Source organism: Mobula birostris, chromosome X (assembly GCF_030028105.1).
Source record: "Mobula birostris isolate sMobBir1 chromosome X, sMobBir1.hap1, whole genome shotgun sequence".
Taxonomy (NCBI): domain Eukaryota; kingdom Metazoa; phylum Chordata; class Chondrichthyes; order Myliobatiformes; family Myliobatidae; genus Mobula; species Mobula birostris.
This window is the reverse complement of record NC_092402.1, coordinates 60,008,337-60,034,980: the sequence shown is the minus strand read 5'-3', so window position 1 is coordinate 60,034,980 and position 26,644 is coordinate 60,008,337. Positions and strand designations below refer to the sequence as shown.

Below are 26,644 nucleotides of genomic sequence, written 5' to 3'. Positions count from 1 at the left end.
GAGTACTACTGGGTGATATGTGGAAGACTTGTTCAGAGTCCTAATCACACACTGGATGGGAAACTTATTCAGTGACCCAGTCACAGCTTAGAAAAGGTCACTGTGAACTGGTCCATTTGTAGATTGGATGTGGTCCTTGTCCAATGTCCACACCAAATATTGGACAATGCTCTTGTGAGTGTCCCAATCCTTACACCATGTGTAACTGAGAGATTGTATAGAACACTTGTATTGTTTCCCATTTTCAGTAGATGGGACCTTTGTGCAATGTCCCAGTCATAGATTAAACAGGTCGTTTGTCATTCCTGGTTGTAGATTTGGTGGTCCTTCAACAATGTCCCAGTCACTCATTGGATAAATCCTGATACAGTCATCCTAGCAGGACCCAGATATGAACAAGTAAAGATGCAATGACACTAAAAATTGTGACTAAAAAATTGGGTGCCACAGTAGCGTAGCAGTTAGCACAATGCTGTTACAGCTCAGAGCATTTTGGAGTTCAATTCTGGTACCATTTGTGAGGAGTTTATATGTTCTGCCTGTGAACCACGTGCATTTCCTCCCACAATCCAAAGACGTACCATTTAATAGGTTAATTGGTCATTGTAAATTGTCCTGTAATTATACTAGTTTTAAAATGTTGGGTTGCTGGGTGGTGTGACTCATTGGGCTGAAAAGGCCTGTTCTGTGATGTATCTCTAAATAAAATAAAATTTTAAATAAAAACTTAATTATTCTTAAGTGTTTAAAAATCAGCCTCATTCAAGAAAAATATCTTGTGTTCTAATTTACTACCTATGTACTAAGTATGCAACTTGGATTTACCACAAACAAATGTTATAAGTTGATTTTACTTTTGCAGGTCAGCCACCATTTCCAGGTCAACAAACTCCAAACCAGCTGATGCCCAGTAACATGCCTGTTGGCATGCCAACGAACATGTCTGGTAATATGGCTGCTGGTATACCTTGTATGGTGCCAGCCAATATTGCATGTAGCATGGGTAGTACCATCACAGGAAACATCCCAGTTAACCTTCCTGCTCGCATGTCAAACCCGGTGCATGGTAATATGTCCAGTAGCATGTCTGGGGTTGCTTCTGGCAATATCTGTACAAGTTTGCCAGGAAATTTGCCTGTAGATCTGCCTAGTTCTTTACATCCTAACACATCAGGAAACATCAACACAGGCTCCACGTCTCTTGCATCCACACCAGGGTCGGCAGCTGCTCAAAGCCCTGCTATTGTAGCTGCTGTGCAGGGAAACACAAGTCCATTGCCAGGTGAGAAGTGAAGCTTGGCATTTTAATTTTATAATTTTCTTAGATTGTATACTAGTACATCTCAAGGAATAGGCATTATTCAATATCAGATGAAAAATTGATTGGAGTTGGCTTTTCGTAACTGTACAACTTTATTAAGACTGAGCTTTAAATGGAACAGCAGTTTCAAAATGGAAATGATATTGGTCTTCCATGGAACAAAACTCTGCTGATGTAAGGGATTTGGAATTCTAGGTTATTGCCCCATTCTTTTCACATTCTTGAACTGGATACACTGGGTAATTGCACTGTCCTTTCACACTCTGGGACTGGGTACACTGGGTTATCAGACTGTCCTTTCACCCTCTGTGATTGGGTACACTGGGTTATCACACTGTCCTTTCACACTCTGGGACTGGGTACACTGGGTGATCACACTGTCCTTTCACACTCTGGGACTGGATACACTGGGTCATCACATTGTCCTTTCACATTCCGGGACTGGGTATACTGGGTTATCACACGGTCCTTTCACACTCTGTGACTTGGTACACTGGGTCATCACACTGTCTTTTCACACTCAAAACTGGGTACACTGGGTCATCACACTGTCCTTCATGCACTGGGACTTAGTATGAAATTTTTATCACACAGACATTTAATTTGACCGATTTAGGTTATCACGCAGTTTACTCTCTGGGTTCAGAACAATGGGTTATCATGCTGTTTTTTTTTTCCAAACTGAAAGTAGTTCCAGAAAAGATTGCTGTTATCCTTTCATAGACAGGAATTAGTACTGTGGGTGATTGCATTGGCCTGTGTGGTCAGAGTGGATGGAACACAGGGTTACAGAGTGTAAATGGACAGTGGATTACCATTCCATCAAGGTGATTTACTCTGTGCCTCATCCATGCTGTTCCTGCCCTTGGAGTGGATAGTGTAGAGGGAGCTTTAGTCCAATTAATCCATGTTGTTGCTGCCCTGGGAATGTTTTATGAGACTGTATAGAGCAAGTTTTACCACTTTCTAATATTTACCCTCTGTCTGCTTACTCATTCATGGGATTTTGGCATTGGTGTTAAAACCAGCATTTAATCCCCAGTTCAAATTGTTCCCATAAATGGTCACCTTTACAAAGCTATAGTCGAGAGTCATGTAGGTAATTCTAAAATACTGCTCAATTGGGAATTTCTGGATCTAGTGACAAGGAGAAACAGTAATAAATGTCTTGATGCTCTTATCCTTCTGGGTAATAGATAGTTAGTGGCTGCATGGTGCTGTCAAGGTAAGTTCCTGCAGTGCAAAGTGTAAACAACAAACACTCCAACCACATTGCATCTATGGTAGAGTGTATGTTCCTGTGTTGTATGACTCTTTGGTAGTTAAAGCTAGTCATCATTGTCTATTACTTCTATGTCATGAATATTACTTACTAGTTGTCAATCCAAGTCTAAATGTTATCTCAAACTTGTTCTGTTTGGACATGGATTACTTCATTATCTGAGAGGTTAGAGAAAGAATTGAATGCTGCACTCTGACCTTACAATAGAGAGAAATCTTTGATGAAGCTGCTGAAGATGATTGGGCCAAGGACACTGCCCTGAGAACCCCTTCAATAATGTCCAATGTTCACAAGACCATTAGTTTGCCTCCATCAGCTGCAGGCATATTCCTTTTTGCTATGAACTACTGTTGCCAAAGCAGCATTTCTCCACCATCACCCCACCCCACCTGATTCCTATTTAATTGAGCTGCTTGCTGTTCAGGGCAATTATTCTTGAATCAAAGAACTCCAATAGATTGGTCAAATATGATTTTCCATTCATAAATCTACCTTGAGTCTACTTTTAGCCGTTACTTGCTTTTTGAATTAATTAACAATTTAAATTCTCTGCTGCAATGGTGGGATTTGAATTCAAATCTCTGGATTCTTAGTCCAGGCCCCTGGATACTCATGAAAAAAATACAACTTTTGGCAAGTTGCAAAATTAAATAGATTTCAAGATTAGATGGAGAAATGTGAGCCACAGGACGAGGAAATGCTTTAAAAATGTACATTTAACTACAATTGATTTTAAGCATTTTTAAAATTAAAAGCAAAAAACTTTCTAAATGTTGCTGTGAAACAGTGACTTTGCACAGATATCAGGTATTTACAAACTCTTCTCATTATAAAAGATCCTAAAAATGTTAAGCTTTGTTGCATTAATAGCACTTTTTAATTGCCTATTGACCTATAATTTCTTCTTAGCAAAAGCCTCTGGTCTTAAAGATCTCATTTTATGTTTGAATTATTATTTCCTCAGATAAATACTTCAAACTATAATGAATTTTCAAGTCGCATTTGTCCACTTGAAGAAGCTTTTGATATTTCACTTTCGCCCTTAATCTTCTCTGAAGATTGTTGTCTTTTATTTCATGTTCCTTAAAATTATTAAAAGATTAGCTGCAAATTGGGCTTATGCTTCCTAGCCTGCTAATGTTAAGAACTCTTTAAGGTGATTGATTACCTAGCTAAGTGGAATACTGTTGCTGGATTCCTAGAATCAATAGCTGACAGAAGCCAACATTGAAAAGGTCGGGAGTTCTCAGCACAGAAATATTTGTGGACAGATCTTTTCAAAGTCAGCAGTGTTCACTTTACTGCTGACTGCAAAATTCAGTCCGTATTTATATTATTTAACAGTTAGAGAAATGTTCATCTCTTCTATCCGAAGTGTTGAGAAGACCATTCCTAACATCTTTTGTTTGGTTCTGAATGTCCACTTGAGCAAGTATAATGGCCTGTACAGGATTCTGTGTGCTGCTCTGTCTATCAGTCTTTTTAAAAAGTGATGTTGATTTATTTTTCAGAGCAAGGAGGTTCAATGCAGACTGAAGTGATGGCAACCCCAGCAGCACCAGTCCCTCCGTCACAGTGATGTGAGACATTTGAGCAGGACAAAGCATTCTACCTGGAATGAATATTATTTTCTCAAGTGTGCCAGTGTGAGGAGCAGTTTGAGTGGCTGTGCTGAAATATTCTCTTTTTCAAATTTAATTTGGTTAAAAATAACAATTCTGATCATTAATGGAGGTGCTTCTGATGTCAGTATTGTTAGAAGTAATGTGTGCACTGGAAAATGACCATGTTACATAGACCAATGTAAAACTCATTATCTAATCTGCTATATTGCTGATACATATAGACCATCTATACTGTCACCTTGAACAGCATCTGATAACTTTTGAAAGTAATTAGTTTTTATTTCAAATATACCAAACTGTCATCAGAAGAATTGAGTGAGCATGCCCAAGTTCCTTGCTCAATGCATAGTTGACTGTTGTTATTTTCCTTGTTTTGTTGTTTGTGAAAATATCTTTTTTGTGCCAATTTGGGGGAGGGGGGAATTTTGACATTGAGAATATAATAGCCAGCTTTGGGCTTTTTAATTTAGTTCTTGCTTTACAATCAGCAGCTTACATGTTAGGTACTTTCTGTATTTGGTCCTTATCCATTTTATAATTATGCTAAATTGTCGGTTTGGGCTAAGCCACAAGTTTGAAACGAGTTCTGTCCATGTTGAACACTGTACTCCAATGTTTTGTCTTCCATTTTGATTCAAAATGGCAGCCAGCAAGTTTTGAAATCATTGTGGTAGAGTGTGAGATTAGGAATGGGGTTTTTCGGCTTTAAGCACCTCATTCCAGTTCTGTTCCATGCCTTATGTGACTTAAAAATGATAGTTTAGCTTTCTTTGATAGTAATTGACCAAACATATCAGTGATTCATTCTTAAATACATTTATTCCAGTCGTAACATTTTCTAGATTGTTGTGGATGCCAGTGGGGTCCTCTGACAGACAACAGCACCAATGCCTCACAATTTTGTTCCTTGTAAAAATAAATAGAGCCCCAATATTAGAACTTTAGTGCTAGGAAATCACCCATAAAGATCTCCTTATGCCTTTCACTCCATCACTGAGTGCCCCAAACACTGGACGTTTAAGTGGTCAGAGCACAGACCAATGAGAGCCTTCACTTCTTTGCCAGATTATTGAGCGTGTTTCTACTTGAGCAGCTTTCATGGCTTCTTGAAAGCTGTGTGATTTGAAGCAGCAAATGATGCAAATAGCCTTCTGATATCTCAGTGTTTATTTTGTGTCTTGAGTAATGATTGTTCAGTGGCTGTTTAAGTTAGTGTTAGTGAATGTGAACGAACTTGCTGTTTCCCACAGAAAAAGCAAGCTCATTTGAGCTGCGTAAGCCTTTGTGAGCCTTTCTGTTCCAGCTACTATTTTATCAATTGTTATGTGTAGAGGGGATCCTGAGTCATGGAATAAAAGATTAGTCTCAGTTCAAATTCAGCTTTTATATTGCAAGTAATATTAGACAACTTAAGCTGATCCTGTAAAATGTGGCAAAAAGCACTGTCACGTTAGTATTTGGGTTCATAATTTTTTTGTGATAATGTTTTCTCAAAATACAGGTATTTTGGGCACCATGAAGCAATCAGTCACACAACCCTGCCTCCCCCACTGCCACCACTGCGCATACGGGACATTACATGATTTGATCTCCTCCATTCCTTGTCATTTTATATAGAATGTTTCTTTGCCCAGAAAAAAATTGTTTAAAACGATTTTCTTCTGGTTTTGTTTTGGAAACAAAATTTGCCCTTGTGGGCTTGTTTGTATACTCCTATGGCATGACATGATTGTTAGTGGTTTTAATTTACTAGATGCATCGGGTAACTTTCTCCATATGTAGAAGTTGCAGAGAATATGCACACGTACAAAATAATGCAAAATGCACTTGATGACACAAGTGGCAATCACAGGTATGCACAAATGTACAAGAGTAGATGAATGTGGGCACACAGACATGCAGGTGCATGGTTTTCAAAATTTATATTTTTATAGGTTAAGACTTTGTTTGCTATTCTGTAGATGCAAATTTCCATTTCTATTTTCTTGAATAAGAATTGATAATTTCACTGTTGAATGAAGCTACTGAACCATATTGTCAATACTACCCAGTCTTTCCAGATATTACTGCTTTGCTACAGTAGGCGAAAGTACAAGAATGAGGAGCCCTTGGCATACCATAGCCAATAGTCACTCAGTTGTTGGATGTTCTACTAGTACAAGTAAAGAACCTCAACCCGAAGGGTAAGCAGCTTGCTGCACTGTGGAAATGAATAAATATGCCAGACTTTATGACTTTCATCCTCCTCCAATCCCTAGGTGAGATTTAGTTGTTCTACTGGATAATTGCAGTATTACTTACATAATCATTTCCAGTATGCTGCCTGTAACTCAATTATTGAAAGCCCTCAACCACCATATTTATGGTCTTTTTAATTCTTGAGCTATATTTGTAGAAAAGAAGAATGTATTCTAGGAGTTGAGTTGGTAGCATTATCTTTGTTACCCATTTAAGTGTGGGCATAGAATGCTGGGAATATGAGCAAGTTTACCAATAAGAGGATTTGTCTTTAAGAATCAACTAGAGTTGTCATTGAAGAAGTTGTGATTTCTCTCTTGTTTCAAACGATCAGTTAGAAGTGAATGTAGAGTGTTGCTATGCACTCATAGACCACTGAGACCCAGCTAATCTTATTCTTTTCATATAAAAACTGAAAAATACTTCGCAAAACAAAAAATCCAGTAATTTCAAAACTGAATAAATATGGACAAAACTGCCAAAGATGAGTGTTTTTCCCTGTAGCTGATAAGGGTAGAAATCCATTATATCTATCCTCCAGACTTGGATTAATCAACAGGTAACAGAATACATTTCGAACAGTCTTGTCTTTCAGATTAGGGTAGTCCATATCCTTTTGCATTTCTAGCTTAACAAACTTAGTTACAACTTTAATGTGACTACTGCTGGACAGTAAGTGATGTCCTAGTTTGCCACAGTAGTATCTTCTGATTCATCATCAAATTTCAGAAATAATCCAGTGTTTCTTATTAACCTGTTTCCCCCCCACCCCACCACCATTTTAATAATAAATGTTCCATTTGGTTGGACTATGTACATAGGTCCTCGAGCATCATGACCACCAGTTGTGTATGGGAAGATAGCCTATTCTCATTCAGAAGATGTGTGCTCTGATAATTGTGGCTGTGGGTGCTATGGACCAGTCCATCCTGCCCTGAAAAAGAGTGGAAGGTGTAGTATGTTACCTTGTGACAATATTAGCTTCTATCACCATACAACAAATAGTTGATAGCCTTTTCCACATGAGCCTAATTTTACACTCACTTTGTAGAACAAAAGTAAAATTAATGATTGCTGGAATTGTAAATTAAAGCAAAAAGTGCTAGCAAAACTCCGCAGGTCAAACAGCATTTGTGTTAACATCTCAGGATCAGAATGGTTTGATAAGCATTAGCTGTTTCTCTCCACAGAATATTGACTTAACTGCTGAATATTTCCAGCACTCTCAACTTTGAGTTCGATGGTTGTGAATTGAAGTCAAACTTGAGGCTTGAGCTCAAAGGTCTTGGCTGATATTCTATTGGAGTACAGAAGGAATGGTACATAGTCAGACATTGGGATGAAATTTTAAACCAAGGTCCTCCAGTCTGTGCCCTTTAATGTGGACATTAAAGATCCCTTGGCACTATTTTTAAGAATATGCAGGAGAGTCAGCCTTCTGGCCTGGGCAATGTTTCTTTCCCAATAACATTACTAGAACAAATTATCTGGCGATTGTCACATTTCTGTTAGTGGGAGCTTTTGTATGGAGTAACTGCTGTGTTTCCTGTATAATGGTAAGTAATCTTCATAGAGTAAAAAGTAAAAACGTCTGGGAATGCACATAGGTGTGGAAGGAAAGGCAAGTAATTACATCTTTGTGCAGTGAGACTTGAGTGAGGGTAAAGGTGTTACTATCATCCAGTGATTAACATTGTGTGCACCACTCTTACCCTCTCCTCTTCAACAGAATGAAACCTGTCGTTTCTAAACTAAACAGCTTTTCTGCTTATTAAATGTATACATACTGTAAGTGTTGTATTCATTGGCTCCATTTGACCAATTTTAGCTTTGGCAGGAAACCCATTCTTGCTGGCTTGAAGGCGGGGTTTTATTTCCAGTTTACTAGTTAACTTGGATTTCAAATGCAGGAACTCCTGGCTCCAAACTGCCATGAAAATGTATGGTTCTTGACCTTAAATGGTTAGAGGTTGTGCAGGGCTGCCTGCTTGTAATCAAATACATTCTCAGTTTCTTTCCATTGTGGGCAGCAGTTGGGCATTTGTGCCTGGAAATTGCAATTAGTGTCCAGCAGCTATTGTAGAAACTTAGTGGCATTGAAAAAGACCATTGACTAAAGCAGCCAAGCACCTGGGCAAAGTAACAATGAGTATGATTGGAACAAAAATGGGACACTAAGTGTAACACCCTGATTTCAGATGCCAGCTACCCCATCTTGTCAAGCAAGCTGATTTAAAGTAGACTCCGAAACATTCAAATACCACAGATGTTACTGGTGGTGATTTTATATGGGAATTGCTTGACTCGGTGTCTGGCTTTAGTTTTTTTATTGTTTTTTATTGTATATTTGCTCATTTCTATATTAATATTTTACTTTTCATGTTGGAATTGCCCATTTTTCTGTATGTCGTCTACATCCACTTGTGCTGTATATTCTCTGTTCCAACACACTAAAATTTAGAAATACATTTGTAGTATTGAAACAAATCATTTGTGATCAATTGGATAGAGGTAACTGCCACCGTAGCCACATGGACTGGCTTCCATTTGTTTATTACCCTCCCAGGAGTTCCCTTTTTATTCAAATCATCCGTTATACCTTCTGAAATTTACAGTATTATCCTAAAATTGTCAAAACTTTCCAGGAATGTGTATCAATGAAGCATGAAGGAATCTAATTTTTAAAACCTTGAATGCATATGAACATGTCAATAGGTTTATTTGTTACAATAATTTGAAGTGTTCTTTCACTGATGTAAGTAGGTATCACCCTTGAGACTTCCGGCTCAAATTGCCCAAGAAAGTTGCTTCATATTTGTGTGTTATCACAGTCAATTGTTAACACAAATTATGTACAAGACAAAATGTCAAGCCCTTTAAAAGTAAGCTGTTCTTTTTACAAATTGACAAATTTCAGTTGTAGTGTTTTGTCAAAATGTAGTCTGTAACTCTGTAGTCTGTATAGCTTTCGCTATCACGAGAACCTGCTAAAGAATAAACTTGTACTTATTAAATATCAGAGCAGTATTGTATTTACTTTTATACTTCACTCCCAGGTTCCAAGGAATGTTACATTGGCCCTTTTATTATGTTTGTTCCTGTCAACCCATGCACATTTCCATAAATGGTTAATGTAGCTCCCTGCAATTGGCAGGATTTGCTGAGCTTAATGTATGGATGGAATCACTTGTGCATTGTTATGATTAGATAATTTTAGCTCTCGCTCTTGGTATTGGTCATGTAGTTCCTACAAGTGGTTTGTTGCTTTTACAATCCTGAATGACCACAGTTTCTACTTTTTAAACAATTGCAAGTTTTAGAGTGCCCTTTTGATTTTTTTTAAAAAAGCCACATTCTCTTGTGGCAGCCAATGCACAGGAGTATGAATGGCCTTTTCTACTTTAAAATTTCACCTGTTGCAGAAATTTGCTTTAAAGTTTGTTTCCTGGAGGTTTCTCCTCAGAATGGTAGCAGATGCCCCACAGTTTCACAAAGGGGTGGGAGTAGATTTTTAACATAGAGTAGGAGGAAAGATAATAATCAAAAACAATACACCAGATTTCTGATGTGAAAATAGGCAATGGGGGTGGGATGATCAAGTTCAGAAGAGTGTTGACAGTAGGTTTATTTGTAATAATCAGATTTTAGTTAGATAGGATCTTGTTGCTGGCTCTACATTTCAACATAAACATTTTGAACAATTACTTCACAATCTATCTGAACTATTAGCTTTTAAAAATGAGCCAAAATCTTTGGCATTTTAATCCTTCACTGTAATATCCGAAACTGCTTGAAATGCTCAAATTAGTTAACATCACATGCAACATTCCAGTTGGCTCATTTCACAAAAGTACAAGCACAAATCCAATGAAACAAACAAAATTTATAAAATAAATTATAGGTGATCAGTGGTGACGGAATTGGTGGCTTACTGGCCGAGTTTGTGGACTGATACAAAGGTAGGTGGAGGAACAGGTAGTGTTGAGGATGCGGGGAGTCTGTTTAAGGACTTGAGACAGATTGGGGGAATGGGAAAAGAAGCGGCAGATGGAATACAATGTGGGAAGTGTATGGTCGTGAACTTTAATAGAATACATAAAGGTGTAGACTATTTTATAAATGGTGAACAAATTCAGAAACCAGAGGTGCAAAGTAACTCAAGGATCCTAGTGCAAGGTTTCCTAAAGCTTAACTTGTAGGTTGAGTTGGTAGTAAGGAAGGCAAATGCAATTTTAGCATACATTTTGAGAGGACTAGAATATAAAAGCAAAGATGTAATGCTGAGGCTTTGTAAGACATTGGTCAGACCACAATTGAATATGGTAAGCAGTTTTGGGCCCCTTATCTCAGAAAGGTTGGGCTGGCATTGGAGAGGATCCAGAGAAGGTTCCTGAGAATATTCTCAGGAATAAAAGGGTTAATGTACAAGGAGCATTTAATGGCTCTAGGCCTGTACTCACTCGAGTTTAGAAGAAAGAATGGAGGCGGGATCTCATTGAAACCTATCAAATATTGAAAGGCCTAGATGACATGGAGAGGATATTTCCGAAAGTGGGTGAGTCTAAGACCAGAGGACACTGCTTCAGAATAGGTGGACGTCCCTTTAGAACAGAGCTGAGAAGGAATTTCCTTAGCCAGAGGGTGGTGAATCTGGAATTTATTGCCACAGATGACTCTGGAGTGCAAGTCATTAGGTATATTTAAAGCAGAGGCTAATAGGTTCTTGATTAGTAAGTTTGTCAAAGGTTATGGGGAGAAGATAAGAGAGATGGGATTGAGGGGGATAATAAATCAGTCATGATAGAATGGTGAAGCAGACACCATGAGCCAAATGGTTTAATTCTGCTCTTATCTCCTGTGTCTTATGTATTATTTCCAGACAACTACTTTTCAGCAATAATATGTCATGCTGGCTGTCTGCCGGAGCAACTTTAATTCCATTCCCCCCCCCCTCCCCACCCCCAGCCTCTCCTTGCAATTTATTTCTTACTATACTTATCCCTCTTGAGGGCCGTGTTAGAATGTGTCTCCATCACATCTGCAAGCCAAATATGTATGTAAAAATATTTTTTTTCCTCATGCCTCTTCCCCTTTATTTTACAACTTATCTCTAATACTAAATCTCAAACAATGGGAACCACTACCCACTCTGTCTGGACCACTCAGCATTTTATATACAGTACCTCCAACAAATCTCACATCAGTCTTCTCTTCAATGCCCCAGCCTCTTCAATCTATCTTTTAACTACTGTCCCTTATTCCAGGAACCATTCTTATAAACGTCCTCTGGTCCTCTAATGCCTTTACATCCTTTCTTTAATGAAGTGACCAGAAATGAACAGTCCTCCAGGTCAATGTTGGACATGATTTTGATGCTTTTATGCTTCTTGAGAAAGCCCAGAGTTGTGTACATAGAAACATAGAAAATAGGTGGAGTAGGCCATTCGGCCCTTTGAGCCTGCACCGCCATTTATTATGATCATGGCTGATCATCCCTCAGAACCCCGCCCCAGCCTTCCCTCCATACCCCCTGATCCCTGTAGCCACAAGAGCCATATCTAACTCCCTCTTAAATATAGCCAATGAACTGGCCTCAACTGTTTCCTGTGGCAGAGAATTCCACAGATTCACCACTCTCTGTGTGAAGAAGTTTTTCCTAATCTCGGTCCTAAAAGGCTTCCCCTCTATCCTCAAACTGTGACATTTGTCTTTACCAGTCTTTTCCTTTTTACATATCTATAAAAGCTTTTACAGTCAGTTTTTATGTTCCCTGCCAGTTTTCTCTCATAATCTTTTTTCCCCTTCCTAATTAAGCCCTTTGTCCTCCTCTGCTGAACTCTGAATTTCTCCCAGTCCTCAGGTGAGCCACTTTCTCTGGCTAATTTGTATGCTTCTTCTTTGGAATTGATACTATCCCTAATTTCTCTTGTCAGCCACGGGTGCACTACCTTCCTTGATTTATTCTTTTGCCAAACTGGGATGAACAATTGTTGTAGTTCATCCATGCAACCTTTAAATGCTTGCCATTGCATATCCACCGTCAATCCTTTAAGTGTCATTTGCCAGTCTATCTTAGCTAATTCACGTCTCATACCTTCAAAGTTACCCCTCTTTAAGTTCAGAACCTTTGTTTCTGAATTAACTATGTCACTCTCCATCTTAATGAAGAATTCCACCATATTATGGTCACTCTTACCCAAGGGGCCTCTCACAACAAGATTGCTAATTAATCCTTCCTCATTGCTCAAAACCCAGTCCAGAATAGCCTGCTCTCTAGTTGGTTCCTCGACATGTTGGTTCAAAAAACCATCCCGCATACATTCCAAGAAATCCTCTTCCTCAGCACCTTTACCAATTTGGTTCACCCAATCTACATGTAGATTGAAGTCACCCATTATAACTGCTGTTCCTTTATTGCACACATTTCTAATTTCCTGTTTAATACCATCTCTGACCTCACTACTACTGTTAGGTGGCCTGTACACAACTCCCACCAGCGTCTTCTGCCCCTTAGTGTTACGCAGCTCTACCCATATCGATTCCACATCTTCCCGGCTTATGTCCTTCCTTTCTATTGCGTTAATCTCTTCTTTAACCAGCAACGCCACCCCACCTCCCCTTCCTTCATGTCTATCCCTCCTGAATATTGAATATCCCTGAACATTGAGCTCCCATCCTTGGTCACCCTGGAGCCATGTCTCTGTGATCCCAACTATATCATAATCATTAATAACAATCTGCACTTTCAATTCATCCACCTTATTACGAATGCTCCTTGCATTGACACACAAAGCCTTCAGGCGCTCTTTTACAACTCTCTTAGCCCTTATACAATTATGTTGAAAAGTAGCCCTTTTTAATGCTTGCCCTGGATTTGTCGGCCTGCCACTTTTACTTTTCTCCTCAGTACTTTTTGCTTCTTAGTACATCTTGTTAATCACTTTCTCAATCTGCTCTTGCTACTTTGACTTGTGCAAACATACACCCAAACCCCCCCCCCGCACCCTTTCAAAATAATATCCACGAGCAAAAATATCTAGGTTAATCGTACACTGCAGTGCTGAGGAAGGCTTTGTCTTTCACACGAGGTGTGAACCTCAGGCACCATCAGCTCTTTTGAGCAATATTTCAACTCAAAATATTAAATGTAAAATTGTTCATGTAAAACCTCTTGTCCAAGTAACTCACAAAAATACCAAAGATACAATAATGAACTAAAATTGAAATTTGCTCACCAATTCTATATTGGTGAGTTATGCAGCTTCCCCCCACCCCACCACCTCTCCAAAGTGTCTCCCCTAATGTTACAAAATCCTAGAAGGTGTACTTGTAGGTTCAGAAATGTAAGTTCAGTCCTTGCTGAGCCAACGCAATGCATAGCCATAAAAAGTCATAAACAGTTCATAGAAATATTAGCTGGAATTTCTTTAGCATCATAAACTGCCTAAATAGCAAAGAATGTTGGCAATGTGCCAGGTTCTCCTCAAACAGTGCAGGCTGGTGACTATTCATTCCAAACAACAGAAGCAGTAGAGTTATAACAAATAAATGTGAGACTTAGGATGACTGAACTACAGAGTATATTACCCCTCCAAGTCCTGAATTGCATTCTTCTCATACATCATTCTCTCCTGAGGTAGTCCCTCATGACTTGCTTCTACTGCAGTTCTTTTGAGTTCTGAGGGAACTGATGAGGCCAATGTGGAATGCACAGATCCCGCCACAAGTAGGCCAAGGAGTACTTAATGGGGCAGGTAGGTGGAGATTTGAGGTGGTGTGCTCCTTCCCATTTATGCTGGCCTTCAAGATGCTTCTGACACATTGACACAAGCATCTCAATGCCAACTTGCATTCTCCTACAAGGGTTTCCTAGTCAATGGGGATGTTGCATTCCCCCCATCCTGCTCCCCTTCCCCAAGGAGGTTTTGAAAACATCCATAAATATCCTGGCTGTGATTGAGCTTAGAGTAATGTTGGTTTCAGGAACCTGGTGTAAGGTATGCAAACACCATAACCTGCAGTGGGGCCAACTGAGTTCAGTTAGACCCATGGTGCTGGGGCTGTTGGTCTACAAAAGGACTCTGGTATCAGTGTGGTTATCCTACCAGTAGATTTGGAGAATTTTGAGGAGAGGGCATTGGTGGCATTTTTCCAGTGCTTTGAGATGGCTGCTTATAAATAGTACAAGTATTATGATATCATTCAACCTTTGTCCTAGCTAAGGGATCAACAAACTCCGTGCAGATCAATGTCAAAGAAGGGACTGAGGCAGTACAGTATGTATAATCGGGAAGATGAAGGCAAAACTGATTTGTGGGGGGAAATCGGCATGTACACACATGCGCGCACACGTGCCCGCGCAAGGCTTCATAGTCATGTAGTCTTCCCTGGGGTAAAGTGTCCCGCGATTTGATTCCACACACACAAAAGTTGCTGGTGAACGCAGCAGGTCAGGCAGCACCTCTAGGAAGAGATACAGTCGATGTCTCGGGCCGAGACCCTTCGTCAGGACTAACTGAAAGAAGAGCTTTTAATTCCATGTCCCATTCCCATTCTGACATGTCCATCCACGGCCTCCTCTACTGTAAAGATGAAGCCACACTCAGGTTGGAGGAACAACACCTTATATTCCGTCTGGGTAGCCTCCAACCTGATGGCATGAACATCAACTTCTCTAACTTCCGCTAATGCTCCACCTCCCCCTTGTACCCCATCTGTTACTTATTTTTATACACACATTCTTTCTCTCACTCTCCTTTTTCTCCCTCTGAATATACCTCTTGCCCATCCTCTGGGTCCCCCCCCCCACCTGTCTTTCTTCCCAGACCTCCTGTCCCATGATCCTCTCGTATCCCCTTTTGCCAATCACCTGTCCAGCTCTTGGCTCCATCCCTCCCCCTCCTGTCTTCTCCTATCATTTTGGATCTCCCCCTCCCCCTCCAACTTTCAAATCCCTTACTCACTCTTCCTTCAGTTAGTCCTGACGTAGGGTCTCGGCCTGAAACGTCGACTGCACCTCTTCCTAGAGATGCTGCCTGGCCTGCTGCGTTCACCAGCAACTTTGATGTGTGTGGCTTGAAATTCCAGCATCTGTAGATTTCTTCGTGTTTCTGGGATATGACTGCTACTTTTGTCCCTTATTTGGGAGTGAGAAAGTTGGCAACCCTAACTGTAAAAGACATGTTGAGGTGAGTTTAACCCTACTTGAACACCCCCCCCCCCAGTTGGCCGGTCTGCACTATTGTCAGTATTAAACCAGTCGGCGGTGCAAAAAAAAGTTGGGGACCCCTGCCATAAAACATAGGAGCACAATTAGGCCATTCAGACAATTTAAGTCTGCCCCACCATTTCATCATTTCCCTCTCAACCCCATTCTCCTGCCTTCTCCCTATAATCTTTCACACGCTGACTTATCCAAAACATATCAACCTCCGCCATAAATACACCCAATGATCTGACCTCCACAGCCACCCCTGGCAATGAATTCCATAGATTCACCACCCTCTGGCTAAAGAAATTCCTCCTCATCTGTTTTAAATGGACATTGCTCTTTTCTAAGGTTGTGCCCTCTGGTCCTAGACTCCACCACCACAGGAAACATCCTCTCCACATCCACCCTATCTAAGCCTTTCAATTAGATCCCCCCCCCACCCCGTCTTCTAAATTCTAGTGAGTACAGGCCCAGAGCCATCAAAAACTCCTTATATGATAAGGCTTTCATTCCCAGAATCATCTTTGTAAACTTCCTCTGGACGCCCTCCAATATCAGCACATACTTTCTCATTAAAGGGCCCAGAACTGCTCAAGATACTCTAAGTGAGGCCTCACCAATGCCTTATAAAGTCTCAGCATTACATCCTAGTTTTTATAGTCCAGTCCTCTCAAAATGAATGTTAACATTGTATTTACCCAACTTATAATACTACCTTTCTAAAGTTTTACAGCAAAACCCTGGAAAACAGAACTTCATGCATCTTTGGAGCCACTTCAGTGAAGATTGACATTGATGAAGGCTGTGGTAAATTTCATCAATACACCAGCATAACTATTAATTTACTGATTGGAGGTTAATAGCCTTTTCTGCCATTAAGATAATGATCACCCTCTTTCAACTTCACCCTTCTGCACTATTCCCCTATCCCTTGATTCTCGTACCCTCCAAATTAACAAATAAGCATCCCTAGCCATCTTTGGCAGAGAATTCCAAAGCTTCATGCCCATCCACATAAAATAGAGTTTTTAAAATATTCATTCTCACCAGCTCTCAAAGCTCCTCTACTGTTATTGTTAGTGATCAAGACCTTTTCAGGAAGTCCCTCAGGATTAAAGATGACTTGCTTCCACTCCAGTTGTGGGTTCTGAGGTACACAAGCCCCATAGACCTTGGCTCAGTTGGGTCATGCATTCTTTCTGCTGTTCGTACTTGACCATGTGCTCTTAGAGACAATTCTCCCTGGATGCGTCTCCACCAATTTGAGTTGTTTGGTGCTAGGGATTCCTTTGTTGGTACAAATTTTGGAATTCCACCCACCCCACCCCCAAATACACATGTGGAGATTACAAGGATTCCTTTAATAGCCTACTGTACTGTAGAATATAAGGCTGGTTTTGGAACACTGGCATTAATCACTCAGACAAGTTAAGAATTATGAGTCTAGGTTGTGTGAATTCCATCTGGAACAGGGCATTAACATTTCTTAGTAACCTTGATTGGTGAGAGAGAAAAAAATCAGAATTCAAATTGGAACAAAGAAATTAAGGCAAAGAATAGAATACATTAGTAATGAGAGTTATAAAAGCTTCTGTAGATATCTGACTTTCCTTTTGTGGTCATTAACACCAAATTATTTTTTAAAATATAGACTACATATTAAATTTCACAGCTGCCATGGAACAGTACTATAACCACTGCATCACCATTATTACCAGTGGAACTGGATAAGTGAATGTCATCATCCTAGGCATGATTTTTTTTTAAAAATCAGTAAAAGCAGACAAAACCCATGTTAACAGTTCAGATTTTATTAATTGAAAGCATTTTGAAAAAAAACAAAGAATTTCAGATTAAAAAGATGTGCAGATACATTCTGAGCAGAAACTAGTGAATTTGGAGCCACCTTTACTTTTGGACTAGGGGCATCCAAATTCCTCACCCAACACTCAGCCTTTAAAAAGTGTGAGTACGTTCATGCATGTGTACACAAAGGGGAGGAAAAAAAGAGCAACTGCTTCCCTCAAACTGTATGGGGCACTTAGTACCAAGATCTGAAGGTTGCAGTATAAAAAGGAATAAACTTCCTCCAACTATCTTTTCAGCTCCCACTATTAGTGCATTGGAGACTACCATTCTCTAGCCTGCATCTGTGCATGTGATATAAACAAGAAAGTAATTCATTTAGAAAAAAGGTTTGTGTTCAAGTAGAAAAGGCACTTAAAATTCAGGTACAAGAGAGCCATCAGCCATTCATCACCATTCGGACCAACTCTGTAAAGAGAGAAAAAAATAAAGTGAGAAAAAATTAAGTATTAAATTACTCTGCGGTGGGGGGGGGGGGGGAGAAGAGAAATTGATGCAAGGTTCTGATTAAAACCTTAAGTTTATGATAAACAGCCAAAATACTGCAACGTTACAAAAAAAAAGTCTGCACAAGCAAGAGTAAAGTGAATTATGTTAAAGAAAGAATTGAATGACGCGCTCCCCTCCCATTTACTCCAACTGGTATTGGGCTAGTGTTGATAATAGTAATTCTCTCTCCCCCACCTCCCCATGCCCCATTCCCCCCCCCCACAAAAAAGGCAACTATTTTAAACTTGTATATTATTTAAACTGAAAAGTATTGGAACCTTCTCCAACCCACTCACCTCCCTCCCCATCCGCCCCCCCCCCCGCCACCCCCATCCAAAGGATCTAAGCATAGCCAGTTGAGAATTAAGTTTTCTAGTTCACACTAACTACAGAGAGGAGCAGAAATGGTGGCAGCTCTAACCACTGGGCTGATAAAGCCTAGACTGAATACAAGATTGCAGGCATGTTAACCTCACAGCAATACATTTAATACCAAAGGAAGACCATATAACCGCAGTTTCCACTATTCAGCTAATGGGGACTTTCATGTCATCTGCCACTAATCAAATGAGGAACAGATGAATTTCTTCCAAAAAAAAAGTTATAATTCACCATTTCCTCAGAACTGTGGAAGCTTCTAGCATCCAATACCAGTCATTTTTAAGCAAGATGACACTGGCACAAATAATCCACCAAAACTTAACAGTGGATAATTCAAAGCCTGTCTTCAAACTAAAAGAGAAGTCTAGATTCAAATGGTCTTCCTTTAGTTGGCAGAAATTCAAGTACAGTCAAGAACTGGAAGTTAGCTTCCTCCCTCCCCTTCCTAAAAACAAAGTAAAACAGACCTAGAACAAGCCACATGCAGAGCATGCTAAAAGAAAACAGGACAAAAATTGGCAGGGGAAGAGTGTCAAGGTGGCATACCATGGCCTGCCATTCACCCAGACATGATGTGCCTGACAAAAGCTGTCAAAGAAGAAGGAAAAAGTTAAAGTGCAGGAAAAAAAAAATGCAATTTGAACCAAGTTTCTGACACACAGCCACCCCAAGAATTACTGGGGATTTGGATGATGAACTGTTTCAACAGTCAAGTGTCATTAAAATAAACAACAAATCCAGTGAGTTTAAGGCAACTCAAAATGCATACACTAATGGGCAGCTTAGCTGCCGGTGGTGTAGTGGCATCTGCACTGGACTTTGAGGCAAATGGTCTTAAGTTCAAATCCAGCCAGCTCCTTGCACACTTTCCATCTGTGCTGGGTTGAGTGTCAAGCTAGCAACTCAGCCTTGTTAAAAAAAAAAAGTCAAATGCCATGGAAATGGCAAAAATGCCACCCGATGCACAAGTCACAAAAGGGAACAATGAACAGCTTACCACCATAGTTTTTCCCTACAGCATGTTTCAATGGCCAGTAGACATTCAAAGCTCAGATGATATCCAAGCTTGAAAATTGACTCTTGTGATGCTACCATCTGACCAATAGACTAGGGAGGACCAAGGGATGGGAAGGACGACAACCACTTTGAGCAGGTGGGGGTTAACTGCTGCTGCAGAGCTCTAGGAACTGAGCCATTGTGTGAAGTTTGCCTGTTCTTTCCACGAATGTGGGTCTCCCTAAGATGTACTGGTTGATTAACTACAGCAACTTACCCAGTGCAGCTTAATGGCAAAACAATTGAAGGGGAGTTGGTTGCCCTAAAGAGAGCAAACAAGGTGCTGGGACACAGGGAAATGAGAAGAGGGATAAATGGGATGGTCCCACTCGGAGCCAGTATAGACATGATAAGTCAATTGGTCTCTCATAAGATAGGAAAATATTAACTGTATTAATTACGGTTCTTTTAAAATCTTCTTCCATATAGATCAGTAAGCAAACTACCCAAATTCAAAGATGTTTACTCACAGATCAGGGGAGAGTCAGTGTAATTAGCATGTCGGCCCTCAGTCATGGGGCACACAGAGTAGTGTTAAATGTTTTGCAACCAAAGTGTAAATATTGCATTGAACAGAAACAACTGTCCTAGAAGATTTACTTTCAATCCCTTACAACTGATGCACACCTCACCCCATTCAGGTTCATGTACAGGGCTTATCTATTCAACAAGCTAGTAACACATCCATGCAGTGTATCACAGCACAAAACTAAATCATTCAGCACAGACCAGCAGACTATTAAATGGTCTCCAAGACAGAAGGAGGGAATTAAATTGTTTAAATTGGAGGTTTTGGGTTTTTCCTGGGTGGACAGGCCTCTCCACCTGGCATCAAGGGCAACCATTTATAGCATTTTTCACTCTTACTGATAGAGGTTGGATGGGATTACGTAGAGGTGCCATAACCCCCTCATTTCTCCCTCTCAGTGGAAAGTGAATTTGTAGTGAATCAATGCTTTGCAGCTTTCCGGATCATTATCTGTCATACAGCATCACAAGTATAAAGAAACAAGTCCACCCACCCCCCCAAAAAAAAAAGCCATTCCAGCTACATCAGCTTACAAAATGGTGGGCAAGTGGTTTCACTCTTACCGACTGCAGCATAGCACAGTACTTACCCTCATAGTTAATACAGCCATTTGCATCCTCTTGGCCGGCCAGCAGAGTCTCCACTTCTTCATCGGTCATTTTCTCACCTGGGGGAAAAAAAAAAATGCACAGCAGTCATTCAAATAGCTGCAAATTTTCTGTGAAGATCTGTAGATGACAATGAATCATTTATTTTAATAGGCAGAGATAAGCTTACACCAACCCAAGCCATGCCAGTCAATGCTCTAACAATGACTGGAACAAGGAGTGCAATTCCAATTAGTTGGGCAAAGGAAAGGTCCTGGGAAGGATGCTGTGGTTGACTCAATGGATGCATTAAGGATGCAAAAGGGACCATTGTTATTGATTGGCAAAGAGAACATTGTTAATAGATTTTGCCAAAGGCTGCTTCTGTGCCCTGGTGAGATCTAAAACACAACTGATAGGTACAAACATGGAAAAGCACGGCAGGTGCCTGCAAAGAAAAAAAGAATTTCAGGATGTATAATTGTATACATTTCTGATGTTAAATGTACCTATTGAAGTCTCTGGAACCAGGTTATTAATATTCAAGTTTTAAAAAATGGGGGAGGGGAAGGAAAAAGAAGAACCAGGACATTCCCACGTCAAGTACAGCACAGAAAAAGCAGAGCCAAGCTCCTTCAAAGGCAACCAGGAAAATGTCCCTCTCAATTAAGTTGCTGGATATGCTGGAGCAGTCAGAACCAAATTTTTGGTTACCTAACTCAATCATCAGAACAAGACTGTACATGTAGAACAAGGTCATTCAAGCAAACTCTGAACAAATCCAAACATTGCAAGATAGATTTTTCCCCTTATGTCATACATTTTGCCGCCTTTTAAAAAAAAAAGCAGTTTCACTAACTCCTACCTTCCCTGAAACAAACCATGCTGGATAGCCCCCAATTCATAGCAACAAATCACAAGTGCACATTTAGGCTAAATTATGGAGATCTTTGATTCTGCAAGTCAGCAGAAAACTTGAATGTGGGGGCCAAAGTGGTTAGATGAGTTTGAATTTAGGCTTGAGTGAAAGCATAACTAATTAAATGGATCCCATCCTTCAACATCAGTTGTACAGGCTGCTTTGCATTCATAACTAAAAACTGAAAGTCCTTGAACCTCTTAAAAGTTTTACATGATAATACTGGGGCAGCAAGTGCTACTGCCTTAATTGCTCAAGGAACCAGAGGACAATCCTGACCATTAATGCCATGTCAGGTTTGTACACAGCCCTCGGATGTCTCCTGGGTACTCCAATTTGCCCCCAAACCCCCTAGTAGGTTAATGGCCAAAAAAGCTGATGGGCATGCTAGAGAGAACAAGACATTGGTAGGTTAATGGCCAAAAAAAAGCTGATGGGCATGCAAGAAAGAGAACATGTTGCAAGGATATAAGTAGATTATGCTAATTGGATTGTTCTGCTGAGACAGATGGCACCTTCTGTGTTGTGTTGCAAGATTTCCACAGGGCAACAATACATCACATTAAACACAAGCATTACCAAGAGTAACCAGCACATGGCGCAGTTCAGCACCCATGACTGTGCCATTTCCTTCTTTATCAAAGACTCGCAGGCCCTCTACAATATCCTCAAAGGTTCCAGGTTCTTTGTTTCTTGCAATGTCTTGAAGTTTTGGGAGAAATTGCTCAAAATCCAGAGTTTTCATATTCATATCTGAAAAATAAAAGACAATGTTCAATGTCCACTTGTTCCCATTTTTATGATCTTTTCTACTGGTTATAAGCATTTCCAGACTGCAAAGTCTTTGCATGGCAATCCATTAAGGGATATGCTGGAGTTGTCAGAACCAAATTTTTTTGTTATCTAGTTCAATCAGAACAAGACCATATATGTAGAACAAGATCATTCAAGCAAACTCTGAACAAAGTCATTAGAAATTACAAGATAGATTTCCCTCATGTTATACAATTTTCCTTCTTAAAAAGTGGTTTCACTAATTCCTGCTTTCCCTGAAAACAAACCATGCAGGAAAGTCCCAAACTAGAAAGCCTGCCAGCAGAACATTCGTCATTTAATGGCTAGATTTGAATTGTCAATGCAGAGTCAAAATTTTGGACTTGTGACCAAGGGTCAGAAAATATTTATAAATACCTACTCCAGGAAAGGACACTTCAGTTTATCACACTTATGGTTTTTGAAAAATAGCCATTAATCACACTTTGCTGCTCATTAAAAATATTTCAAGGCAGCCTTTAAGTACTTAAGCAATTCCTTAAAAGCTACTAATGAATCGACTCCTTTCCCAATTAATTTCCACATGTCACACAACTCATTAAGGGGAATAAAACAAAAAAAAACCTTCTTACCAATCTTCTCTGGTCACCAACACCCTCAGAAGAAACAGTGCAAAACTAAGGTTTTGCAGATCTCTCTTTATCCCATTTTGTTCCAAAGAGAACAATTTACTCTAATCTGTCCACAGATCTGAAATAGAATCATCTCAACAACGCTCAAGTTTCCTCTACGTTCTCACAAAGTTTCTGAGATCTTTCTCATGACATTCCAATTCTTACCTTCAGGCTTTGGATTCCCAAGAACTTTCAAGACTTCTGCATTGCATGGATTCTGGCCAAGGGCACGCAGCAGATCAGCAAATTGGTTGTAGCCAATTCTACCTTCACCAATTCGATCATAGAGGCAGAAAGCCTCTTTGAATTCTGAAAAGAAAATGGATCCTCAAAAAGAACGCACAGAATTGAAGAGCAAAGGAGGCATCCATTGTTTGGGTACTCCAGAACAAGCAGATTTAATTTTGTCTAACAGGTTTAGAGCAAAAAAAAAACTAAAATAGAATCAGGTCTATACAAGGACAAATAATATGGTAAAGGCAGGAATGTGGGATTGGATCACTGCTCTATGACGAATAACACCAAGATAGGCTAGGTGGGTGAAACAGACTGATTAATTGAATCTAAAGCAACATGCCATGAACAAAGAGAATTGAGAGGTCATTTCTCCAATTGAGTTTTGTTCAGTATTGAGACAACAGCAGTAACTCTGATCAAACTAGTCATCACTTTCCAACTACAGTGCAGAAGGCTTTAATCTTCATAGATGCTGGTTGCAAGTTGAACAACACTGGTAGAAAGGCACAATAGAATGGAGTTCACAGCTAACTCCACTGTCCCTTTCCTTTGCCCTGCAAACTACATTCAGTTATTATTTTGGAAGAAGAGTATAATAATTTTTGACTTTCCAGTTCTTGGGCATCATCCTCAAACCCAAAATGATTGGACAATTATGGCTCAGGGTATTGCCAATTCTTCCCTTACTTTCCTCAGCAACCTGGGACGTTTATCTACCGTGGAGTTAGCCTTTCAAAATAAAAAAAACTTTTTAAAAATATTACATCCAGAATCTTGATTGCACCCAGTTCCTTGGTAAACACCAGGTTCTCACTTAGTAACTCAGCCATGGCCTCTGCCTTGCTGCTTACGGATTTCCTCTGTGGGCTTAAGTCAGCCAAAACTAAAAGCATCCCTCAGGTTATCCAGTTTTCCAGCTTTGATTTCCCTTCCCTTATACCTCATGAGCATGTACCTGGCCATCTCTATCTTTAAAAGTTCCCACCGCCTGGTAAACTGGAATCTGGTCTGCTCTTATCATAGTGAAATTGAGATGACCCTAACTGATTATTAGTAACATGTACTGGTTCACATCCTTTACTATATGGATTTTAAACATCACCGTTTTCTACGTTTCCCCCACTGATACTTGCTCTACTTGGCTTGATTAATTTCCAGAGCCAAGTCTGGAACTAATGCTTTCTTCCTCATGAGCCAGAAACAATCAAACGCTCTCCTAAATGAACTTCAAGAACTCTTCCCCCTTTGTAATTACTATCCCAATTAATCTGGATGTAGTTGTGCTCTTCCCCACCATGGGCATCAGTCTGCAAAACAAGTACAGAAAATAGCACCTTCATTTCCCAAAGCTGAGCAGAAATTGCCATTTTCAATTGTCTGCAATATTCTCTTTGATCAATACTGCTCTTCACCCGTCTTTTCTGAGCATTAGAATATTTAGATCCCATTTCTGTCGTTATTAAAAAAGCAGATGCTTTACTGCAACAAATTTGCCTATACAAGATTATGAAGCTCACAATCGTTGCTTAATACAAACATATCCACGCACACCCTAGTATTCCTGGTCAAGTCTAATCAAGGAAATAGATTCAAGGAAAAATGGAAATAGATTCTTATTCTGGTATAATTTACCCTTCTTAAATCTCTGACCTGTTTAATTAGCTTCCAGTGTTCATCTCCCATTCAAATCAGCTTAAACAGAGGACATGAGCACCACTTGTTGAGGTGCAATCTGTCCAAGATGGCTGAAGTTTACTTTTCCGCATTAAGATGGAAAAATAAAGTTGTTAAAAATTGAGCAAAATTGGCCAACCTAAAAGCCCCAGAGAAGCTACTAGTGAAGATAATCAACTTCCTCCTCTCCCTCCAAACAAAATTTTAAATGCTTAAGAGTTCTCGTGAAGAACACCAAAAGATGAATTGCTGCTCTATTCTAGATATCAAGTATGCAGGCAAGCAGTTATTCTGAATTATTCATGTATCAAAGCGCATGGAATGATTCGTCTTTCAGGCTCTAATTTCTCCCAATAGAAAAAAACATCAATAATTAAAACAATAGAATTAGAAAAAATGGCTACAATTAAAGTTTAATGATTGTTGGGAAAGGTTTCAGTATCATTTTGGAAGCGTGTGCAGTTATTTTCTCACACTTCACCTCTTTGCATCACACCGCAAAACTACCCGAAGCTCACAGCTGGCCCACTATTTTTTGCCTAAAAAGAGAAAGGGGAAACAAGAGCGCGGAGCCCGGAATCAGTTTGGTTCCGATTTACACCCCGTCAAGCCGATGGAGACCGGTCCCAAAGGTTGGCGGGGTGTTTTTGGAAGCTTAGAAAGAGATCAGACAGTATAGGAAATCGGCTGGTGGCCAGTCTTGAGGTTCAGGAAGGGAAGGGCCAGATCGCCGCCCTGAAATATGCGAAACATTGAGATCTTTGCCCTTATATGGAGTTAATACCATCAGCCCTATCGGGCGAGTCCAATTTAGGCAGTGCAAAGCTAACCAAAAGGCGCAGCTTCCGGTCTCAACGGGAGTAGATCAGCCATACGCGATACCGACGATGACAAAAAGGATTAGAATACAAGCCTTAGGGCATAATGCTGCGAGAGGACAAGGCTTTCGGGTCTCTATAGCGATTATCGTTGTCGGGAAATTTATTCAGCCATTTGCAAAGCTCTGGAGCGAAAATATCCCCCCACGGGAGAGCAGCTGCTGTTGAAGTTTAACGTAAATATGAGCATATCAAGAGATTCTACAAACCTCGAAAAATCAGAGGCCGAAAGTTTCCCTTTTTTCCAGCGCTCGGGATTAAAACAAATGTGTAACTTACCGGCAATTTGATCCTCTGAAAAATCGCACTGTAAAAACAAACACAAGAGGAGGGGGAAAAAATCAATGCCACATGCAGTCAAAAGAAACGAAGTAACAGTAACTGCTTAGCAAAGCTCACTTACCATCTTGCTCTGATCTCTTTGCTCCCGCTGAGTCCACTGCTACAATCGCCCCACTTTCACCCGTTTCTTGGATTTGTGGTGTGAACACTGAAGATTGATGGCTCTTCTCCGCCAATCAGAAAGGGAGCCTCGTCCTGTGACTGCATTCCATCTGCTTGAAAGTACCAATCAGACACGAGGGTTGGCCATGTGTCAGTTTTGCCGGACAATGACCAGGAAGTCGGGCTCAGGGATTCCAACGTTGCACGACATCAATAGCGAAAACATCACACGCGGAATGCTGGAGGAACTCAGCAGGTCAGGCAGCGTCTGCAGACTTTATCGTGTTTATGAATCGTGAAAGTCCGCTCTTTGTGCGATTATTACATGCTAATGAAGTAATGACAATAAAAATGGCGAGAACTCTCGGGTGCTGAAATTAATTTAAAATATAAAAAAAGAAAAGATTGGAAATATTTGGCAGACCAAAACCAAAGTTACCATTCAGAACAAAGAGAAAC

At 40.1% G+C, this 26,644-nt stretch overlaps 2 protein-coding genes across 6 annotated transcripts in view; one reads left to right on the top strand and one right to left on the bottom strand.

Moving 5' to 3' along the window:
* The window catches only part of LOC140191770 (SWI/SNF complex subunit SMARCC2-like), a 127,065-nt gene extending 117,583 nt beyond the window's left edge, over window positions 1-9,482 (top strand). For 3 of the 4 annotated variants that reach the window (XM_072249495.1, XM_072249493.1, XM_072249492.1), the window contains exons 27-28: window positions 863-1,282; window positions 4,115-9,482. In XM_072249495.1, coding sequence (XP_072105596.1) covers window positions 863-1,282; window positions 4,115-4,182 — 488 coding nt within the window. In that variant the 3' untranslated portion in view covers window positions 4,183-9,482. The remainder of the gene's footprint in view (window positions 1-862; window positions 1,283-4,114) is intronic. The other variant, XM_072249494.1, reaches the window with a different exon arrangement.
* A 7,990-nt stretch (window positions 9,483-17,472) lies between these two features.
* LOC140191735 (myosin light polypeptide 6-like) lies at window positions 17,473-26,243 on the bottom strand. Of its 2 annotated transcripts, XM_072249429.1 has the most exons (7): window positions 26,145-26,243; window positions 26,021-26,048; window positions 23,118-23,261; window positions 22,084-22,257; window positions 20,588-20,665; window positions 18,960-19,001; window positions 17,473-17,951 (listed from the first exon to the last, which is right to left on the bottom strand). In XM_072249429.1, exons 1-6 carry the CDS (start codon window positions 26,145-26,147, stop codon window positions 18,973-18,975), a joined length of 456 nt encoding a protein of 151 aa, XP_072105530.1. In that variant the 5' UTR covers window positions 26,148-26,243; the 3' UTR covers window positions 17,473-17,951; window positions 18,960-18,972. The 2 variants fall into 2 exon arrangements, with proteins under 2 accessions (XP_072105530.1, XP_072105529.1); XM_072249428.1 differs by lacking the exon at window positions 18,960-19,001 and having other exon boundaries at window positions 26,145-26,242.
* Between the last annotated feature and the right edge of the window lie 401 nt (window positions 26,244-26,644).

What these genes read in the sequence shown, in the direction of transcription:
- LOC140191735 (XM_072249429.1), bottom strand. An exon ending in TTCAGAGGATCAAATTGCCG is followed by an intron (nt 23,262 to 26,020) that starts GTAAGTTACACA and finishes TTTTCTTTTCAG; the next exon opens with AATTCAAAGAGGCTTTCTGC. An exon ending in CCATGTGCTGGTTACTCTTG is followed by an intron (nt 20,666 to 22,083) that starts GTAATGCTTGTG and finishes TTTTTCCCCCAG; the next exon opens with GTGAGAAAATGACCGATGAA.